This window comes from Protomyctophum bolini (genome assembly GCF_963924005.1).
Source record: "Protomyctophum bolini genome assembly, chromosome: 12".
NCBI classification, from domain to species: Eukaryota; Metazoa; Chordata; class Actinopteri; order Myctophiformes; family Myctophidae; genus Protomyctophum; species Protomyctophum bolini.
The window spans coordinates 24,892,847-24,912,154 of NC_137873.1; the positions used below are offsets into that span (position 1 = coordinate 24,892,847).

Genomic DNA, 19,308 nt, shown 5'->3' on the forward strand with positions numbered 1-19,308 from the left:
TCTGTCTCTCTCTTGGATTACGGATCCCAATTTGATGAACTGTGATATAGATTGTGTGCGCATCATATACCTGTATTTAGGGCAGGTGCTAAACCTGCGCAATGAGACCTAACAGTATAAGGTTGAAACGTTGCCATTGTAGTTGCCATGAGGGTCCATTTGTACACTCTCAGAGCTACAGACTGTAAGGGTCCATTTGGACCCATGGGTGGTTGCCAAACCGGACATTGAGAAACAGTGTGTGAAATTTGCATTTCAGCTTAAACTGCATGTTTATCCGTTACTGTATGTTGGCCTCTCTCCCACAGCATGCCCATTACATCACCTGCTGCACTCGCATCTGCTCCACAGGAAGTTAATTTGTATGGCACATTTCAATGAGGCGCTTCAATGTACACAAAACAATAAGCAAAGTAAACACAGTCATTATAAAATGACATTTGGATTCAGTAAAAGAAAGAAGAAAAAGTAGTTACTGAAAACAGTCAAAACAAAAGGAGTAAAAAGAAAAACTGAAAAATGAGAGAAAACTTACTGTGCATAAGAAGAATAAAATCTCAATGAAAGGCAGTGGCAAAAAGAAAGATTTTCAACTGTGATTTCAAATAAGAGGCTGTACTGTATGGTGTGAAAGGAAGCACAGTGAAGAAATCTCACTGCTTGCAAAGCTTGTGCTGGGAGTTGCTCTTTGCAATGAAATTGCAAGAAATGTCCACCATCCCCTGGGACCCCAAATGATGCCCCTGCCCCATTCCTAAAAAGAACTAACAAAAGTGAGGCTGAGGTCAGAATTAGAAGATGTGACAAAAAAGGAGGAACTACAGTAGGCCTATACTGTAGGACGTAGAGGGTAATCGTTTTAAAAAAATGTGTCAAAAATCTTATCTAAAATAGATCTACAAGCTCATACAACTGGTACCAATAGCAAAGTAAAGTATTGATTGAATACTTGATTAGACAGAAATGCAAATATCACAGTTATACACTTGGTCCAAAAGGATAACAGAAAACAGTCCTGTGACTTGTTTCCATTGAGGACCTATGGAAACAAGTCCACAGAAATACAGTATAGGACAGGGTTTCTCCAAGTGCAATATCACTGCAGTTTGACCCACCTAGACACTAAAATGGACCCGAGTTGCACTGGACTTGGTGCGTTCCTACAGTACACTCTTCACCAAACATAGCAAGTCCACAACACGTCACGTTGTGAGCTTGTAGATTGGCTTTTTTTTGTGAATGTTCCACACAGAATAGGGATGCTGGCGTTCACATACTGTAGTCATTTTCAATCTGTTCCTGTAATGGAAACGGATATTCTCTAAAGTTTTCCTCATGATATACTGTATGTCAGGGGGGAAAGATTTACAAATATGTTAATGACATAAATGTAAGGTGCTATAAACTAGTAGCACAATGTAATTCAGGGGTGGCGTGGATGAAAACGTCATTTACAGGGGTGACAATTTTTTTTTGAGAAGCACCGAGTATACAGTACATAGAGGGGAGTATACAGTAGATAGAGGGGACTGGGGCATGGTGCCACAGACTGTAACAAACGGCTGTGGCAACGACGGACAATTATGAAATGACCACAAGTCTGACCATCATTGTCGGGCCAAAACAGGCCCGATCTTGAAACCCATACAAAAGTGAAAGTTCAGACGGTTCAGATGTCAGTGTTTTCCCTGTTTTGTTTCGTTTTCCTTTGGAACGTCCAAGCCAGTCCCTGCGCTAACTGAATGAGTGTGACTGGGCGACGTCTGAATGGCCGCGCGGAACCAGAGACACCCATTGTTGTCTGAGTGGAAACAGATCAGCGTAGAGGAGGGTGGAGACACACTGGCTGTTCTTTCTCCACCAAAACCACACAGCTGGAGCGCAGTGCGCCGATCAACAAGCTTCAGGGAATACACACAGTGGTACTGGACAAATACTCACACAGCTTAGCTACAAATGGAAGTTGCTCTGTCAAATTTGTACTCGAGTTAAAGTACTAGAGAACTGGATTTTTACAAAATAAGAACAAAAAAGTTCATGCTTTTAAAAAAAACACTCTTTGAGTTATATCTCAAGTGCTACTGATTTCTAGCCTCGTGTAGCGATACTAATATCACTGCGTGGATATTAGTCTCGTCCCAGTATTTTTTTCTCCAATGTCCCACCCCATATTTGCATACTGGGCCCTGGTTGGTTATAGCCTGGGTCCAGACGAATCTGGTTGGCTCGTCACCACTACGGGTGTGAAGTCCTCCCTCACACACGAGAGGGGCCAAACTTCATCTGCCTGGGGCAATATACAGTACATAGCAATGGCATTGTGGAAGGCAGAGGAATGTCTCTTCTTTCACACGGAGACAAAACAATTATCAACCATTGGTTCATAAGTTAGGGGCCGTGGAAAAAAGCTTCTATTGAGAAATCTCGTCTTCGGCATCCCGAAGTGGTTTACTGCTGTATGGCAGTGGTTCTCCAATCTGGGAACCCATCGGTAAAACGTCACCCCCTTTAGCGCAGCACTGGAATCTGTTCTTGAGAGATTAGTGGTTCACAAACTTTTTTGTCTAAGGTCACACCTGTAAATGTTTTCATCCCAGGCACCCCTTGAGATAATCTAACATTTATCATTTCCTTTCATTTGATTCTCTTAACAGCCTTTTTACATATTTCAGTCTGTGACATTTGTATGACTGACTCGGCCTCTAAATTATTCTGAGGCAATATTACTTAGTAGGCTGAATAATTTATGCAAATAAGGGACTTTGTCATGTCGTTTCAAAGTTCACCTGAACATTTAAGAATATGTAATGAAATGAATAATTTAGTAAAAACAAAAGTGAAAGTGGCGTGATCAAAACATTGAAAGATGCAGTTTTTCAACAGTGTAACTACCATCTGTTCAATTATTATGAACAAACATTCCCTTGAATTAAACCTCAGGCTGCAAAGCTGAACCAAAATTGCTTAAGCACAATCTCTACCAGCTCGTTCTCACACTCACTCACTAAATCTAGTATTTTAATCAATTAAATTGATACATTGATTAAAAGATGCATCCCTAAAAAAAGGATAGGTTAGATCGGTTAATGCTATTTTTCCTCAAAGTATTGTTATATTATTGATATTCCCGGTGTGCCTTTTACAGTATCTGTGTATTTCGGAATAAGCACAAGTATATAAGAATTAGTCAAATTATAGAGAATCTATCCAAATGTTGTCATTGATATATAAATTATCCGATTGATCAGAAAAGTAATCAATAACGCACACACACACACACACACACACACGCACACACACGCACACACCTATGCTACCCCCCCTATATGGACACACTGTGAGCTTGTAGATCGGCTTTTGGAGCTATTAAAATGTTTTTTAAAATAGTAAAACAAATGCTTACAAAGTTTAGGCGCACAAGATAGGCCACCCTGCCATCTAAAATCCTTACCAAGTGTGAGCTACAGTGAAGCGTCTGTATCTCCGCAGGTCCTTACTGCCAGCCTGCCTGCGGAAGCACAGGGGCGAGCCGAGAGGCGAAGCCGTCAGGATCTCTGCACTCCGGCCGTGATGACGGCGAGAGACGGGGTCGGCGTGACCCCGCGGCTCCTCCTGGCCTAGGATGAGCTCCATGCTTCCAACAGCACTGCTCTCCATCCCACCACCACTCCCGCTTAAAAAGCTGCCTGTGTCCAGGCCAGTGACGGAAGAGTGGAAAACTGAGCGGTCGGTTTCTTCCCTCCACGACAGTCAACGTCACGTGCTGTTCTAAAGTTTAAATATCACTGCCTTCAATCACTTCCTGACACATTTTTGACACGTCTCCATTCCCAGAGTGATATTCACTCTGCTGTGGCAGACGGTTTTTAAAGCTACCAGACAGACGGGAGTGGGATTCTCACAGATTTTGGCTCGACCGTGATTGGCGAGTGTCTGGTTTCAGTCGAGCCCCGAGAAGATGTGATGTCACCCCAGCAAGTTTACAAAATAACACGCCGCAAGCCGGGTTGGCTAATCAATGATCGTCAGAAACTCAACACAACACAGCTGTGAAGCGTCACAGACAGTAATATACGCCAGCTGGTTCTCAAGATTTTTAATTTCAATAACTCCCATAACCCTGAGATGTGTACAAATGGAACCTGTAAGGGTCCATTTGGTTCCATGTGTACGCTCTCAGAGTTACGGACCTGTAAGGCTCCATTTAGAAGCCCCTCAAAGAACTCTGGACTGGAGCCCACTTTGAAAACCACTGACAAACAAACTAAACAAACCAGAAGGTTTCTTAAAGACAGATTTTAAATCCAACGCTGGAAATTCAAATCATGTTAAGAAACACTACCTACGTTATAAGTTGGCATTCTCATAAACAATGTTATATACATTTTGGTGTTTGAAGTTTGAACAGATAATTCTACCCCGCCTCAACAATTCCCAAACTCAAGACAGTTCGAGGATCTCAGTAGGGAGACGCTCGAGAGGCATCCTAAATTCTTAACCATATGTCTGAACCACCTAAGCTGGCTCCTTTTCAAGCGAAGAAGTCTCTGAGTCTCTCTCGTGTGACTGAATCTCTAAGGGAGATGCCAGCCACCAGTACGAGAAAACTAATTTTGGCCTCTTGTATCCGCAACCATATTCTTTCGGTCCTGACCCACACGTCGGCCATAGGTGAGAGTGGGTCTTCTCCTTCTCCATCCTCCCCTCACTTGTGAACAAGACCCTGAGGAACTTAAACTCCTTCACCTGGGGTAATGTCTCATTCCCTACTTGGACTGCACAATCCATCGGTTTCCTGCTGAAATGCTTCCAGATCATTGCAAATAGAAATGCTCCTAGACTATTGCAAATAGTGTTAGTGAGCTTGTCAGAAAAGAAAAGCCTCAATGCGGGTAGCATCCATCGACAATGTAATTCCCTTGCTCCATATAAAGTCGGCGTGTCGCACATCAACAATGCAAAATAAAATAAAAAAAATAGAATAGAATACGCAACGCACATCAATTAGTTGAGGTGCTGAGTTGGAAAGTGACATCAGAAAAAGAAGAATAAAGCTGCACGCTCATCTGCTCCAATGTAATTTATTGACAACTTCATCTGGTCAAATCTGGTCGTATGGTTTGACCAGATGAAGAGCCTTGGCTCCAAACGTCGTCGATAAATTACATTGGAGCAGATGAGTGTGCGGGTCTTATTCTTCTTTTTCTGTACATCGACAACATGCCATGATGTGACACATTGTGAGCTTGTAGATTTGATGTATTTTCAATGTGCAACACAGGCACGCAACAGAGTATAAACCTGTCTTTAGAGAGTGATTCACAGCAAAGGAAAACATTTTAAATAAGTCATATTTCAGAGAACTTTGGTCGCTAAAGAATGTGAAACTAAATGGCGAGACCTTCTGTGCCATAACTGATTGTGCAGGAAAAACGTGCAGGAGAAGCAAGGAAGGTGTTGGCACAATCGTGCACTATCCTGAATAATGTGCCTTTTCTCTTTTTTTCCCTCCTGTATTAGATTCATATTGTTTGACCCCAAAGCAAACAAACATGTAGCACTCTGTCATCACCTCTGGTGTTTGCTGTGACTACGTCTGTCACGATCCTGACATTTTACTTGACCATTAAATGTCATTTAAAAATGACCATTAAATTAACAATTTAATTGAAATAATTACAGTTGTGTTTGCTTTTTAGGCTTTGTGAACAAAACAAATGTGCACAGGGCAGATTTGACAAATCATTTACTATGACAGGTAGCCTATCTATAATGAAAATAAAATGTAATATTAGCCAAACAACTTGTGAGCTTTCAGATTGGCCATTTCCGCAATTTTTCTTTATACAGATGGCTGGGAACGATTCTGGACGCCTATACAAGAAATAACTGAATACCTGAAATAAGTGCGATCAGGCAATTACTTAACCCATTAAAACAAGGAAAGCATTGGTGTAATTTTCGATTTTAGTGTTGCTATTACAAATGGCAGATATACAAACTCACAGCACGTCACTTCGTGCCGCGCTGCAAGCTTATACATCTGCCATATTTGACATTTTTTATTGTGTTTTTTGCCATTAACATACAGGACAAAGACACAAAAGGAACAATACAAAACATAAACTAAGGACAACACAGATTTACCCTCCCACCCACCCTCCCTGGGGGGAGAATTATAGAGAGAAGCAAAATTGAGTGCGATTTTTGACAATTTTGAAAGATTTCCGGTGGGTGCAGGACTAAGTTCCGACCAGTCATTGGTCCGACAACGACAACCTACCTCAAACCCTAACCGCACCATAACCGCAAGCACGGAGCAACGCATGTTCGCCAACCTTAACGCATGTTTGTCAACCTTAATCCGGTCGTTTTCTGCATGTCGGACCAATGACTGGTCAGAAAAGCGTACGGAAACCCTTCCGGGGCCAAATATACATCCATTTGGGGGTCCTTAGCACAGACAATAACTATTGATTCAGATCAGAAGGTACAATCAGGCTCACGTTTTAATACTTTGTGAGCCGCTTACTGTACATACCGGTACTGTAGCTGCGACACTCACCTGTTGGGGTCGGCCTGCGTGATGTCGATGCGCGGCAGGGTGTTGATGGGCAGGCTGGTGGGTCGGATTCGGGCCCCCCTCTCCTCTTCGGGGGTGAGGGAGACCGACCGGCCCCTCTCCCGGTCCCTCTCCATCTGCCGCCATGACAGCGGCGGGAGCTGCAGGTTACCGGAAAAGCGGCGGTAGCCCCGGCGCAGGTCCACGCCCAACGTGCTGCCGGCGGAGAACAGCATCCCCGGAGTCTCCTGACACATGATGGGGACACAAAGGAAAACATACATCAAGGTAAACATTACGCGTTCATTATAGTCGGCGGTGGAAAAAGTACTGAATCCCAAGTATGTCAAAGTAGACTTATTAGGGAATTGAAAAATGCATTGTATGTTTACATTATTTACTAGTCCACATTAATTAAGTCTATTTTGTGAAGCTCTTTGTTCATATCGGGGTCTGCACTGATCAGAAGCTGGTCGATTTGACTGCCTTGTTCATAGGTAAGTGCCTCCCGAGTACCCATGAAATCATATGCATAATAATAAATTAACCTTCTATATGAAACATGCAGCTCAAAGTGCTAAAGATTAGGTATAAAACAAATGGAATGGAGTCATGTGAATCTCTGCATCGACAAGGGAATGCACGGTTCCAATGTCCAAAGTCATCAGTCATGTCTATGACATAATATGATGTATGACTCTAAATTAGGTTTCAACCCAAACAGAGTCCCTTTTACCAACCCTAACCCACAGGACAGATGCACATTAAAAGGAAGCAAAATGCTTTGCATTATAAAGAAAACAAGAAAATCTTAAGACTGTCCGGTACATTATGAATTCCATATCCTTATAGTGAGCACTGTTAATGTGAATGTACTATGGGCAAGATATTCAAAGCATGAGAACTTACAGATGGCAGCAGATAGAGTTAGAAAGAGTTTCAGCACAAGTTGAAGGCAAATTGTTTACTCTTTCAATAGTCGCTCACAACAAGTTGTACACTGTGTAGTGTGTACAGACTTTCCTTAGTCAAGATAACCAGCAGCACCGAGTTTCATTTTTCACTGGTCACTCACAACAAGAAAGTTTGATTTTAGGGTTCGTGAACTTGCTATCAGTTCTGGATGTAGGAGGGGAAATTAGCAGATATACAAGCTCATAGGGAGTCATTTTGTGCCGTGCTATGAGCTTTCTTTGTTCCTGGGGAGGTCCCTAGAACGAAATATTTTGAGATGGGTGTCCACTGTCCACGGCCAACTACAATTTTGGGAGTCCTTGACATGGAAAAAGTTTGAGCACCACTAATATATGCTTCAGAAAACTGTTTTGTAGAACCTGCCTCAGGTCTTATCCTTTCGTTGAAGGAACTGAACTGCATTGATGTTGGAACTCTTTGAGGAACAGAGACAAATTTGTTATGGCACTGAATGATTCATGAACTACACTTTCAAGAAAAAAAGAGAAATAGATCCAATATAACCTTTGAAAATCAAACTGACTGATGTTCTGGTTGGGGTTCAATTCATTTGACCGTTTCATTTTACTGTCCTGCAATGAACTTTAACGCAAGTCATTTGTGTTGGGAAAATAAGCAGGGTACAGCGTTTGGTAATTGGGATGTTAACCTTTGCGGGGTGGGACACCGACATTTTGACTGGGTGGGTTTAAAGCTTGGGGTTTAAACTTGCTCCACGTCCCGTATTTCTAAGTGACAATGTTGACAGTTCTGGTCAGCAGTGTGTCATCAGGGACGTCATGGGACTGATGATGGGTCCTTGTTTTGTCTCCTTGGCTGTCGTCGTCCTCGGTTAACCACTGAAACCCTACTGTATATCAGCCATTCCAAACCTGTGGGCCAGGGCCTAAGAAGTGGGCAAGTGTGCACTGCAACACATTATCCACAAAGTATCCATACCAAAGCCCACCTCTGTTTGCACGAGGAACAACTAGGCCTAGTTCTTCCTCGTTAGGCCGACCTGAGACCACATTCTACAAAATGTCTACGAAATCTTGACAGTTTTCTGAATATCTATATCAGTGGAGCGCAAACTATTTAATGTCAAGAACCCCCAAAATGATGTATTCGGCCACCGATGCCCATCTGAAAATGTTTTGTACCAGTACAAAAATAGCAGATCTACAAACTCGAGCATGTCACTCACTTCAGATCTGGCAATGCATTGCAGTGGGGCAGTTATCATACATTTCCAATAATAGGCTAACAACTGGACTAATAGAAATGTCAGGCATTTACACCAACACCCCCCTAGAGGGCACTGTAAGATCATAAACCATCTATTACAGTAGGGTTAAGACTGAAAAAAAGAATGAGATAACATATCACGATGATATTATACTTTACTTTGATCCCAAAGAGCACACCGGGACATCCAAAAATATTCAACCAAATAATTTAAATCAGCAAAGCAGCCCATCCCTGAGTTAACATCAAACAGGAACTGAAATAATATAAATTAAAATTGAGGCAGCATGGCCTTGGGCAGAGAAGCACATCAATGAGAATTCAACCGGGACTTCAACAGTGAATGTTGATTCAGTAACCCACAAACACAGCTATAAAAACAACCGCATACCCACAGACAAACGAGACAAGACTGATTGATGAATACCCTGCCTTTTAAAAAATACACAATTTCTTGGTTCCATTTCCCTCCGACTCATTAGAGTGAGCAAACTAACCGTTTAGTCAAAAGCCCATTTCCAGCACTCGATGCCTCGGAGACGTTCTTTACGGCGTGGTGTTGAATATAAATCGTGCGCGCACTTGATGCGGTTGATTGGGTGGCGTGACCCGGGGCCGCGGGGACGGGAGCGCCGGGACGCCTCGGTGCTTCGGCGTTAATGGTCGGCCGTAAACCAAGCTGCCATTCCTCGCAGGAGAGCAGGCTGCCAGCCAGGATACACTACACGCATACATCACCAGCCACTTTTACGTCCACTCCATCCCGCGGTGTAAATGAAGAGGCCTGGCTGACACGTCCCAAATGGAACAGCAGCCAGAGACAGAGGGAGAGGAGAATCCAGGAATTCCTAGAAGCCCATCAGTGTGAGTTTCTTATAAGACCTGAGGCAGATTCTACAAAACAGTTTTCTGAAGCATACAGTATATCAGACAAAACTTTTTCCATGTCAAGGACTCCCAAAATTGTATTTGGCTGTCGACAGTGGACACCCATCTCAAAATATTTCGTATAGGGACCTCCCCAGGAACAAAGAAAGCTCATAGCACGGCACAAAATGACTCCCTATGAGCTTGTATATCTGCTAATTTCCCCTCCTACATCCAGCTTTTAGTTACCGTCCACACATTTTGTCTTAAACGAACATTAAATTCCCGTTGATAATGAATGGAGTTCGAATGAATTTTACGTCATAGTGTCTGAGCAAATGGCCATAGTGTCTATTTTACGTCATGATGATATACGATGATAAGAGTTTAATAGATACAGTATGAAATAATGGTTAACGTGGTCATGGTTAAAATCTAAAACGACACAGATGCTTTCTGGGTTTTAATGGAATAATAGGGCCATTGGACTGCATGTTACTTACAGTATTTCAAAAGGTGTCAGCCTATATGATGCCTAATTAAGGCTCTATTCCATATAAGTGCAGCAGAGCCTTTCCAGTGAGCCAACGGGAAGACAACACAATCTTAATTATCATTGTGTGAGTCAAAAAGGTGTTACCTACTGTATGTTACTACATGTAATTTCTGCAGCAAAGCCTTTCCACAGAGTTCAATTTCCAGGTCCAATTTCATGCCAATATAGCTGCAGACAGTGCATGCTCACGGCCTCTGTGTGTGCATGGCGGCGCACGCACGCATGTGTGCGTGCATGCGTGTGTGTTTTGAGAGAATGACTAGAAATGAAAAGAGAAACTAGAAATACTGCATCGCAGGTTGTATGCCTCCACCAACCGGTTGCTATGTCTGTCCAGACTGAGACTCATGAATGATGATTGTGATGGAATTTTAACAATGTATTTTGTTTTGTGAGATCAGAGTGACCCTCTCATGAGGACGTTGATGCCAAATGTCGTGAAATGTTCCCTCACGGCATTCCTCCTGAGATATGCCGTTCACACTGTTGGGAAGGACAGACAACAACCCAAAAATGGCATGGCTGTCTGGAGGCATAAAAATAAGACGATTGAGAGAGAGAGAGAGAGAGAGAGAGAGAGAGAGAGAGAGAGAGATAAGTCATTTAAATTGCACTAGACTCTAGTACATCCACCCCGGGCGCCATGTGTCTGACTCTCCCCCTTTAAGCCCAATTAACCAACCTGAGTGCCGCTCAACACGCCTCCTACAAACTGGCCATGGCAAAGTGAGACTCGAGTTGCTAACTCAATTAATGAATAGCAGTCGAGGACGGCAAAGCACGTATAAAAACTATTAAACAAACAGACTGTAGCACACCTGTGCATACAGAGTTCCACATGATGGGCAGACATGTGGCTCTTTTCAACTACAGTATGAAGCGCAACCCAGGAACTTCTATACGATTTTTAAACATTCCAGAAGCACCCATTTAGGACGGGAACCCCTTTTGTGGTTTCCACCTTTCAAGACTGGAACTCCTTTTTGGGTTGTTGTTACAATGTACAATATAGAAACATAATTGTTTTGTCATTTTTTAATAAATATTTGATCAGATATTTTTCAGAAACCTTTGGTCAGGATTTAGAAGGCATCGGGTCTAAATGGGTTAACTTATGTAATATTTTTTAGAGGGAAAAAAACATCATTAAAAAAAAGCTTGCATGACGGCATTTTGCCAGCCTACTAAACAAACGGATTTCCTCTGCGTCAAACACCTACAGTACTCACCCACACAGCTGGATAGCAGCGGGGATACCAGTGTCTTTTAAATAGAGTTAGTGTTGCTTACACAACATGTAATCCACTCACAGCTCACATTTGGACATTTGCGGGGCGCTAGCCCCTCCCATGCCCAGCTTTGAGTATTTGTGTGAACAAACAGTGAAGACAAGTGTGTAAACACACATCATTGAAGACAAAAGTGTGTAAACACAAACATTAGGACGCAAATTGTGATTGGCCGGAATGAGATGATGTATGATGATCGATGGTCCATCTGGTACACGCCAAGATGCCGACAGACAGAGATATGAGGGCTGTAAGTCCAGTTGTTACAATTTAGCCTACACTTTTCAGAGTTAAAAATGTCTAAATGAACACCGAGGGCTGTATTTTGCGTGTCTTAAGTACCAGGTGGACATGACGGACATAATGTGATTATGATACAGTATGTGCCGTTATTTTAACCCATAAGACCGGAGGTCGATTCTACAAATGTCTCGACAGTCTTGAAAGCTTTCAGAGAAAACCAATGTTTCTCAAACCATTTCATGTCAAGGATCCCCAAATGTTCAGATGGTGGGGAAAAAAAGGTCAAGGAAGGGGAACTTTCTGAGAGCTTCCTGAGCAAAGGTAATAGTCTAGACTTCAAAATCAGTCAGGGTGACCACACATGCTTGTGTAAAAAGATTAAGTTCTGAATTCTGGGTTCCCAGAAGTCCCTCTACGTTAGTACTACTGTACCTCCTGAGCAGCAGGGCCCATATTAGGTTCTGAGAACCTTATGTGAAACCAAGCCACAGCATATGGAAAACAAATCCAGAACCCATGAAATAGGTTATGGCACGGCTCACTTCTTAGTTCATATAGTCGACAAGAGCTAGAGGCAATTGGTGAGTTTAAGAGCAAAAGAAGATTGAGAACGACAGAGGCAACAATACGTAGGATCCACAGAAGACGGAGCCGAGGAAGAGAAGAAAGGAGACAGAGCAAGTGTGAGGGAAACCAGAGACAAGGACCAGTATCTCCAGTTTCCCAGCTCCCTCCATCCACCGGACTATCAATGAACACAGTTCTGCTGACTGCGTCTGTCCTTTAGAGGAAATGGGAGGACGTCTGGTTTATTCTTAGACATTCTTCCTGTACCAGGGAAGAGAACAGAAAACACCATGTCAGTTGAGACACCGACATATACGTCCTGTTCCAGGGAAGACACGGTCAGTTGAGACACCCATGTCGATAGTGATACATGACGGTATTGCTGTTGTTCCGTTGGCCTTATCTAGTGTTATCTATTCATCTATTCATTGTGCATGGAATGTGTCTCCGCGATGAGAACATGACGTTCTCTCCCGTTTATGGATTTCTTCCTTGATTGAACAAAGGAATAGTTCCTTCCTCCGTGGCCTTGGACAAAGGGGAAGTAAACACTACTGCATATCCACTTCATGTATTTCTCATTATATCCACTTACAGAGGATGAGAATAGAGCAGTGGTTCTCAAACATTGTCATGACTAGGACTCCCAAATGTAGAAGCATTCGGCCCAGACCCCCATCTGAAAAGGTTTTGTGCTAGGGAGAGCTTGTACATCTGCTATTTAAGTATAAATAGGCTTAAAGTAGCAAAACTACTATTTTGATGGTTATTTTGCAGGGTACCCCCTGGTCCCCCACAAAGGCATCTGGGGTCGCCAGACCCCACTTTGAGAACCACTGGATTAGAACACTCAATCGAAAAGGTATCAAAAGTGTAGTTTTATTAATCAAACTGCTCGCTATGGGAGAGCACCCTCTGGTGTGATCATACAGAAGCATTATGTCATACACTCACAGGCAATGATTGGCTGGGCATGTCACGTGTGCACCAAGGCCCCGCCCTCCAGGCAGTGAAGTGGATAGGCGACTGACCCACGTGACTACCTCATTCCAAGCTTAAAGTAAAGCATTATCTCCGAAGTCTACCGCGAAAAGTATTGATTCTCTATATTAGACTTCTATACACTCCAGAAGATTGACTCTTCTGGCGAGATAGATCGAGGTTTTTCATCCAGATTACCAGCACAGGAAGTACAGCGTGATGAATGGTACAGCGTCATGCAATATGGAGGCACTAAAAGCCTTCTGTGTCAAACAAACTTGTGCTGGATAATGTTTGGGATGAAGATGAAATGACATCAAATTGGCCACAAAGACTAAACAACTGTGATGTTGTCTGGGCTGCCCAAACCATTCGTGTGTGTGTGTGTGTGTGTGTGTGTGTGTGTGTCATTTTTACAGAAGGAATAGGGGTGTAACACAAATCGATTTAATTGATTAAAATAATTGATTTACAATTGTCATTAAAAGGCTAAATAGACGATCTATACTGCTGCTATATTCACTCTTTTTGCACAACACTGTTGCACGACAAAGTAAAAAAATGGTTAATAGAGTCCATATACAGTAGAAATTTAAGATGTCTAAAATAACGGATTTTGGATAACTTTTTCGATTAATGGAATAATCATAGAATTAGAATAATTGCTGCTAAGGAAATAATGTTTCGCCCTGATGAAGACCTTTGCCATTCAAAACACGTTGCCATTTTTATAGAATAAAACATGTTTTAGCTTTACTTCCTCTCTTTGAGTGCTTGGATCTCCATTTTAAGTCTACATAACCCTCTGATCCTCGAAGCACCTTCGATCCATTCATAAGACATTCTCCTGTAAGCACCCGGTTGGCCTCCGTGGCTTTTTCTTGGCGAATAATAACGTTGTTGAAGAAGCCCTCGATGAATAAATGATAGGAGTTTGGCATTGAGGCTTTGAGAACATGGCGTGCAGTTGAGCCATAGCAGAACTTGCTTGTTTCTAGTAGTTGATGTGAAGAGGAAAGACTGTCCACATCAATTATTGATGGTCAGGTGTATAAAATGTGAATGGCTTCATGAAAAGGCAGAGGACATGGGGACTCATGTTACTGAGCAAACAATCATAGCAATGAGTACTGTCAGAATTTTTACCAAAATAACTCACTTAGCCTACCTTTAAGACAGTACTCAAGTAAATGTTTTCAACACCATCTTAAAAAACAATACTACTATACTGTAGCTCCACATTTAACACCATAATTCCCTCCAGGCTCGATGGCAAGCTCCGGGACCTGGGCCTGAACACTTCACTGTGCGACTGGATTCAGAGCTTCCTGACAGACAGCCCCCAGACAGTGAGAGTGGATGATGGTACGTCCTCCACTCCTGTCCGCATAGGGGCACCACAGGGCTCTCCTGCACTCCCAGTGTAGACATACGACACACACGTGGCGACACAGGAGTCAAACCATGTCGTGAGGTTTTTTAACGACATGGCTGTGGTGGGTCTGATCCCCGGAAGCGATGAGTCGGCCTACAGCGAGGAGGTGGCCACCTTAGAGCAGTGGTGCGCACTGCACAGACAACCACCTCTCTCTGAATGTCAAAAAGACCAAAGAGATTGTGGGTGACTACAGGAAGAAGAAGGATGAGCACCAACCAGTCACCATCAATGGCTCAGTGGTGGAAAGGGTGGACACTTTCATTGAACATTGAGAAGGACCTGACCTGCTGTCGTACAAAAGGCCCAACAGCACCTTTATGGACTCAGGAGTCCATTTGAAAGAAATTTGGCCTGAGACCCAACAAAATCAGGGACTTCTACAGGGGAACAATAGAGAGTAGAGCACAGCACGGGTCCATAAAATTGGACCCGAACCGATATGGAACCGAGCAACATTCTAAATTGCCGCGCCCGACTCGAAATGGACCCGAAAGAATTGGACCCGGTCCGATCCGGAGCCGATAAAAACAGGATCCGATCCGAAATAAACCTACCCGGTCCGAAAGACCCGTTACACCCCGTGGTGTGTCCAATCCTATATTATGCTTATTTTCACCGTGACTGTGATTATGAGACTGAACACTGAACGTCAGCATCACCCCCGCCTCTACAAAGGAGCACTGAAAATAGCAGATCTACAAGCTCGCAATGCGTCGCAAGACTTGCATGGTTAAGTAGGCTACAGTTTGCACATCCTTCCCAATCAGGTGTTTCTTCAGTGAAGATGTTCCCGTCTTCTACATGTCGTAAGTAAGCAGTGAGTCACACTTTGTGCATTTAGCAGCACCAACATTGTTACCGTCCGCGTCGACAATGACAACAAAACTGTCCCAGACATCTGACTTCCCTTTAGGAGATTGCACGCTGTAATCGTGCAATCGTCCAAATGCTCGAGGCGTGTATTTTAGAACATAATTACAAAGCAGATGAACGCACGCATAACCATAATATGTCTATTTTCAAAACCTATTTTTAAAGTTGAAAGGTTTAATATAATAAAGCTTGGGTCCTGCACGGGCATTTCGGGTATTCTGCATTTCAGATGCCTGAAACGAGACCCGCAGCTTTGAAATGTAACCGAGCCATTCCCCGACGGCACGTCAATATTTTTCACCCGACCCGGCTCGGTTCTCGGGTCAGATCTCGGGTATTCGGGTGGACCCGTGCTGCCCTCTAATAGAGAGCCTCCTGACGGGCAGCTATTAAATAGCACGAGAGGTATTCCCAATGTTGAGGTTTTCTGGGCAAAATAAATCCAATTAAAATGCAGAAAAGAGGAGACATCTGACACTTTTGCAGTTTATCGAAGCTACGTAGATTTTTTATGTGCCGAACAGCATTGAAATTTTGGATAAAAATAAAAAAATCTAACATGCTTGCTCTCAAACAGAGCCAATAGTCAGAGCAGAGCTGTAGGCGCAGATTTTGACCGACATCAAAGTCAAAACGATGTTGGACTCGAGGGACATTTTGGCGGCAGTTTGTCGGCCTTTGTCCAGCAGTGTAAACTGCTGGGAAACCACATATTGCAATATTGCTGGAGGAATGCTTTGATATGAAAAATCCAACTATAATGCACCAAATATTTTTTTATATCTTTTTTGACACACACAGCAACACCATAATGCAATTGCTTTTTACACATCAGTGAATAACGCAAGCATTATAGATTCAGAGGGGTCGCGACCGCCAGGTTGAGATCCTCTGCTCTACATCCCAGTAATGCTAACTAACTGAGAAGACTAAAGCCTGATTTATGTATCGTACACCCCCAAAAGTAGCAGATATATAGTTGTGGCACGTTGTGAACTTGTAGATCTGACAATTTCACTGTGCAACACCACAAAACGACAAAGTATAAATCAGGCTTGAAGATGAATTGCTTTGTACGCACTACGAAGACAGTGCAGAAGGTACAGACAGAGTAAATACCATACAGACACAGTGCAGACAGCACAGACACAGTAAAGACAGTAAGACACAGTGCAGACAGCACAGCCACAATACAGACAGTGCAGACAGCACAGACACGGTAAAGACAGTACAGGAAAGTGATGAGGTCCTTCTGGTCGTCGTCACAAATGTTCTGGTCTTGCACGTCTAATTATAAACACTGCTGCTTGAGGGGAAACAGATGGACCTTTTCACTCTCGCACTCTGCGCACGCACAGACACCACCATCACCCCACCCTTTTGTCAGATCTCCCTCTCTTTTCCTGTTTTTCCTTCACCTTTGTCTCCTTCTGTCTTCCTCCAGGCTTTTAATCCCCCACCGTCTCTGTCTCTCTCTCTATTCCCCCCCTGCTCTCTGCCTCGCCCCACCAGCCCCCCCTCCCCTGCTCCGCAGTTGGCCCTGCCCAGCCAGGCCAGCCGTCTGTTGAACGGGCATCTGTTCAGTGAGTCAGTCACCATCTCCTGATGAGACAGACTGCACCATAACATCGTCCAAAAGCCTCACCGTCACCGCCGGCTGGTCCAGCGCGGACGACAACACGCGGACGAGGCGTCACATTGTTAAGGATGAGGCACACAAAAAGAAAAGAATAGACACGGTGTAAAGTTCTACACAAGAGGACTGAATGGCGGTGGGCTCGGCAACTAGGGTTCATTCAGGATTTTCAGAAGTGGCCCCGGGGGCGGGGCGAAGTGATGTATGCAGGGGTACAACAGTAAATCTAACTAATCGATTTAATCAATTATAAAATGTAATCGCTTTGGAGGGAACATTTGAAATATCGCTTTTTGTTCTTATAAAATAGATAGATTTAATCTATTATATTAAAATATAGATTTTATCCATTATATTAAAACAATCTATTACATATTTTTGATATATAAAAAATAAACAAATGATAAACAATTTGATAAACAAATAAAAACATGCCTCTACATTATTCAATTCAACTTAAAAGTAATCGATAGAATAAAGGCTAAGAACATCATCGATACTTGCATCCCTAGAGGGATGAACTGATGAATGAATGGATGGATGGATTGATACAGAACAGGAAAGGCGGGTCGATACTCACATCACCTGGGGTGACTCCCAGAGCACTCCTGCTTTTCTTCATCCTGACTGATGTACCCTCGGAAGAATCGGCCGCCTCCTCCTTTCGATCCGTTTTTAAACCTCCGTCCGTCCGTCCACCCGCTGTCCCCTCCTCCTCCTCCGGGCAGCCTCAGCGCTACACCTGCACAATGACAGAGGAGTGGATTGTGGGCGAGCAGAACACCAGTCCAAAAGCTTCTTAAGACCGATGGCTCTCAAACATGTCATGTCAAGGACCCCCACGTTTATATGCATCATTAGGCTGCGGACCCCCTTCTGATAAGATTTTCTTTCATAAGAAAAAATGAAAAATAGACAAACTAAAAGCTCAAAAACGCATCGCAACGCATTTTGATTCTTGATGCTATAATTATTAACTAATTGGGGACCCCTCTGGAATACTGTCAACTTGTGTCAAGGACCCATGGAGGTCCCCGCCTCCCCGGACCCCACTTTGAGAACCACTGCTTTAAGATATGATATTAACAAGTTGTTTTTCTGCAGGCATACCATTATGGCGATATGAACTGATATACTGTAAGGTCTATTCTGCTCAACAGTTGGATCAGGTAAAGGCCACATTACACACCCAATAGCCAGATTAAGGTCATGCTGTCCTTTGATTATTAGAACCTGCATTTGATGCCAGTAGTGTTGATTTTAATTTATGAATAAACTTCCATTTAGTTTTAGTCATATTTTAGTCATCTGAAATGTTCTAGTTTGTCTAGTTTTAGTCGACTCAATCTACAGTTGATTTAGTTGTCTAAAATGTATCTTGGCAGGCCTTGATGGTGTCGTAGTGCCGTGAATCTCACAACTCATGCAAGCTTGTAGATCTGCTATTTTCAGCATGCAACCAAGCATAAAATGACTTGTGTTGTAGTTCTACTGGATCTCGTCGCCACTAGTTCCTCCCTAACATTTTAGTCTAGTTTTTATTTGAAGAAATTGTCAATATATAAATTGTCAATATATTTAGTCTTAAGGTCATTACACACTGGCGAATTAGCGACACGATGCGAATAAGCGATCTGAAAATGCGAAATATTGCATGATGCAGTTCGCCTGCGAATCTCTGCAAAATATGACACCAGAGCGAACAAATAAAGAGCGAAAACGGTCGCATTTTCGCACATTCGCCACTGATGTGGAAGCTTGCATGGACTTCAATTGTTTTTTTTTTAAATGCGAATTATTCACACAAATATATCACGTCGCCAATTCGCCAGTGTGTAATGACCTTTAGTTTTAGTCCTCTTTTAGATTAGTTTTTATTTAGTTTGTCAGTGTAAAAAGGTAGTCGAACATTTTTGGATGCCAGGCATATGTAAGCCACACAAACACCTCCCATTGTATTCACAGCAAGCAGGTAATCCAGGTTTATAGAGCTTTGAGTGCCAAACAGGGGGGTGAAGGTACGGTTAACCCATTTTGACCTGAGATCACATTCTAAAAATGTCTTCTACATCCTGACAGTTTTCTGAAAAAGCT

At 43.0% G+C, this 19,308-nt stretch overlaps 1 protein-coding gene across 2 annotated transcripts in view; it reads right to left on the reverse strand.

Moving 5' to 3' along the window:
* LOC308325751 (3',5'-cyclic-AMP phosphodiesterase 4C-like) overlaps positions 1-19,308 on the reverse strand; it is a 97,051-nt gene that overhangs the window by 62,136 nt on the left and 15,607 nt on the right. For both annotated transcript variants that reach the window (XR_013965067.1, XM_080778425.1), the window contains exons 2-3: positions 17,795-17,956; positions 6,566-6,810 (exon numbers count right to left, since the gene is read on the reverse strand). Coding sequence is in view for 1 of the 2 variants with exons in the window: in XM_080778425.1 (XP_080634551.1) it covers positions 6,566-6,810; positions 17,795-17,836 (287 nt within the window). In the remaining variant the exon portion in view is untranslated. The remainder of the gene's footprint in view (positions 1-6,565; positions 6,811-17,794; positions 17,957-19,308) is intronic.